We start from the raw sequence: 3914 nt of genomic DNA, 5'->3' as shown, positions 1-3914 counted from the left end.
TTCTGTGCATCTTCATGCCTTTCAAAGCTTACAAATCCAAATCCTTTGGATTTTCCACTTTCATCAGTCATTACTTTCACACTTAAGGCAGGTCCTAAAAAAAAAAGTTTAAATAATTCAAAGATATTCCATATAACATTTAGATCTTACATTTCAAACTTCAACACACAAAAAGCCATTAAAAAAAAGAGATAAAAAATTCTAAGATTCCAGAAATTGATTCCTTCTCCAAGCTTTCCATGTCCCAGGCTCTTGACTACTAACAAAGTAAATACTTTTACTCCCTAAAAGATACCTCCTCTTCACATTTAAAGGTTATGTTTTACAACAGTTGTGAAAGTTTTCTTCTCACCTCTGGTACAGAGCAGTTGCATTTTTTCTTACCCAATAATCTGATTTTCTTTATGAGAATTAAGGAACAAGAATTTCAGCCTTGGTCCATTTGATTTTTCACAGGGAGGAGAGGAATATTACATGGTTGGACCTTTGTAAGACATAGCTGTATCACCCTACAGGAGGAGGAGGCATGTTCCTGAAGACACGTTTTCCTCTATGTCCCTCAAGTGCAAGAGAAACTTAAGTAGGTGGTATCTCAGGTAAGAGGGGCAGAATAAGCTAAAAATCTCATTCGGTTACAGAGAATTTATAAGATGTACAGGCACAGGTGAACTGTTTCTTCTGAGTGTGCCTCTGTCCTAAGGCCATACTTCAAATCTCTGCTATGCAAAACAAGTCAGAAAGTATGACATACATACATACTGATGGCCAACTCACAGGATTATTTATTTGGGATAGATAAATAAATAACCCAACTTGTTCAAAGAACTGAAGGTTTCAAAATGACATGTCAGCCTGGGAATAAAGTACTGTATTTCCTTATTTCCTAATTCTTTATCTGACATACTTTAAAAAAAAAAAAAAAAAGAGCTACCTCTAAGTTTAACAAAGGAAAACAAAGGGTAGGGTCAAGCAAATCACCTGCAATATCCATTTTCTGATCTGATACACCTACCTAGAGTAAGGCTAGTTTACATTTCATTAGTTTCAAGTTTTATGAAATTACCTTGAAATGCAAGGAAAAATTTAAGAACCTACAAACCTAGAAGGTTATCCCAAGAAGTACCACTGCAAAATATTGATTTGTCTTCATCTTAGAAGTTACTATTTTAAACTATTCAAACATAATGTTAGTAAGACTGGTGGGTAGCCATACTGTCTTGTAACTACAAACTGTGTTCTATGGTTAAGTTGGCTGTGTCAAATGCACACCTATTGAGATGGGGTCTCTAAGTATGTAAATCTTACACTTAAATGTAGCAAAACCCTTTAAAAATATGTCCTACTCAGTCATTACTGTCCTAATTCAATGTCATTAACCTTTAACCTAAACTGTGTATTAGCTGCATACCAGGGATTAGACAAACAAAAAAACTGATAAAAATCACGAGCTGTATAGATTTCTATTTATATGCTCCTATGTAGCTTAATTCAAGTAACTACAAATACTTTTAAGTACCATGTAAGTCTCATTTCATATTTTTTTAGTGTAAAGAATTAGCCAAAAGTAATGTTGAGCAATTACTCAGAACTTTGAGTGTAAAAATTTAATTCAGACACATTACCAAACTTGCCAAAGAGATCCTTAAGGCGCTCATCATCCATGTCTTCTCCAAAATTCTTGATGTAAACATTGGTGAACTCTTTTGCCCTAGCTCCGAGTTCTGCTTCTCTTTCTTTACGAGACTTAAATCGTCCAACAAATCTAATAAAATATGTAAGGACTATAACATTAGATTCTATTTTATAAATTCAGATTAATTAAGCCTGATGGTTGATTCTGTAATTGTTAGTGAGATTTTTCAGAATCTAATAAAAAGCACACTACAAAATAGAAATAGGGCTGTGGGTGGATATAGAAAAACACGAAATATATGAAAAATAAACCTCTTAACTACAACCACAAAAAGGGAATGCTTCTCTCTGCTTTCTAGCTAACCCAAGGTGAAAGGTAAGTATCACTTCTATCAACACAAATAAATGGAAGTGTATAAACCACACCAGTGAAAAGACCTAAAGAAAAGCTTTCATTGTTGGTCTGGTCCTTGCATTTTCTTTGCCATCCCCTAAAATAAAAATTTAACCTTCCCAATCTTAACATAAAACAGCCTGGTAAACAGTACCATTTTCAAAAAAATTTTAAAAACTTCGTTTTCCCTTAACATAAAAGTAATAAATGTGTCATAGTATATTGTAATATATAGCAAAGTAAAAGGAAAAACCACCTCCTATAATCCCACCAAATATCTGGATTAGCATAAATTCTCTATCTGTTCAAGAATTAATGTTTTTATTTTCTCATCTTCTTGTAATACATGGTGGGGTTGCTCCACACCATAGTTTTCAATGAAAATGTATTTCATTGCAGACATCACAACTTTCTGCTTTGTAAATAATGCTGTAACTTCTGTTTTTTTTAAAAGACAGGATTTATTTTGCTCAGGCTAGAGTGTAGTGCCTATTCAGACATGAACATACTGCACAACAGTCTTAACTCCCAGGTTTCCTTAAATAGCTGGGACCACAGGCACCTATCATGGTACCAGTAATACTGCAATCCTACAAATGTTTTCTTTCTTTGTTCTTAGGACAGAGTTCAAAAGGAATATAAATGCTCTTAAAATTATTTATACATATAGTCAAACCATTTACTGAGAAAGTCACATCATTTTTATGCTCAAAAAAGAAAATAAATCACTTCTACATCCCATTGACGTTGGGCATTCTTTTTTTCCTAAAGCACTACTGACAAGCATTTTTGAGTACAAATGATGGTGAATATTTCTCTTTTAAAAATTAGCCTTGGTATTGGTAAACAAAGTTCATTATTCAGGAGCTGCACAAAGTCTTTCCTTAATCTCGAAATTGATACACTATACCATCTGATGCAATCATTTATGCTTCAACCAGCTTTAAGAACGCTGTGCTTATCTTAAAACCAAAATCCAACTTGTGTGTCACACTGCAGTTTACACAGCAACAAGAACACACATCATTTATGATATTACAGCTGAATTTTCCCATATAATCAAGTGAAATCCACTTGACACTAAGGACAAAAAGTTTATAAGACTTGCCATTTCTTTTAACAAATCATAAAATTTGCATCTTAAAACTGTAGCAGAAATAGCCTTGTAAAGTAAGTTTTAGAATAGGTTTATCAGTGCCATTGATTTTAATAGTTCATAACTTTAAAAAGCAAGTATACTTCAAGAAAAATCAAGCATATTTCAGGACACACTAACCATGAAAAGATTTAGCGCTGATTCATTTTTATGCTGCCCATCAATAAATGCAGCAGTATTAGCAATATAGCCACATACAAAGAGTGGGCTGTGAATTCAGGCCACCAGGCCTGCATCAGCTGTCAGTCTGTCATACCAATATGTATTATTTCGAAAGCAAATTATTTTAGCCTCAGTTTCCTCAACTACAAAATAAGCTGATTTAATTAGTATGATAGGAATTGCATTGTTTGACGGGATTCTTGATTTTTCAACAATGCACTTATTTTAACAAAGCTTTACATCCCTGTTTACCTACCTTCTGTTTTTCTTTTGGTATGAGTGTTGATCAACTTTATTAAATCCAGTTATTTGTATATTAAATATGGAAAAAATTCAATCATAAAAGTCAAGATGTACTATATTATTTTCCCTCTAACATTCATTAAGAGTACAAATGTATTAACTTCTATAAATGTAGGATTTGGAACTATTAAAAACAAATCTGAAGTACAATTAACTAAACATTCATACTCACACTTTTCGATCATTTAGAAGCATCCCATTCATTTTTTCAATAGCTCTTTCAGCTGCTTCCTGTGTCTCAAAGTGTACAAATCCATAGCCCTTGGA

At 33.1% G+C, this 3914-nt stretch overlaps 1 protein-coding gene across 1 annotated transcript in view; it reads right to left on the bottom strand.

Annotated features, from left to right (window-relative positions):
* The window catches only part of PABPC1 (poly(A) binding protein cytoplasmic 1), a 54921-nt gene that overhangs the window by 46897 nt on the left and 4110 nt on the right, over positions 1-3914 (bottom strand). The window contains exons 3-5 of the mRNA XM_023518224.1: positions 3820-3914; positions 1623-1762; positions 3-94 (exon numbers count right to left, since the gene is read on the bottom strand). Of these exons, the coding sequence (XP_023373992.1) occupies positions 3-94; positions 1623-1762; positions 3820-3914 (327 nt within the window). The remainder of the gene's footprint in view (positions 1-2; positions 95-1622; positions 1763-3819) is intronic.

This window comes from Otolemur garnettii, unplaced genomic scaffold (assembly GCF_000181295.1).
Source record: "Otolemur garnettii isolate 467f Iridium unplaced genomic scaffold, OtoGar3 scaffold00004, whole genome shotgun sequence".
NCBI classification, from domain to species: Eukaryota; Metazoa; Chordata; class Mammalia; order Primates; family Galagidae; genus Otolemur; species Otolemur garnettii.
This window is presented reverse-complemented; position numbering and strand designations above follow the sequence as displayed.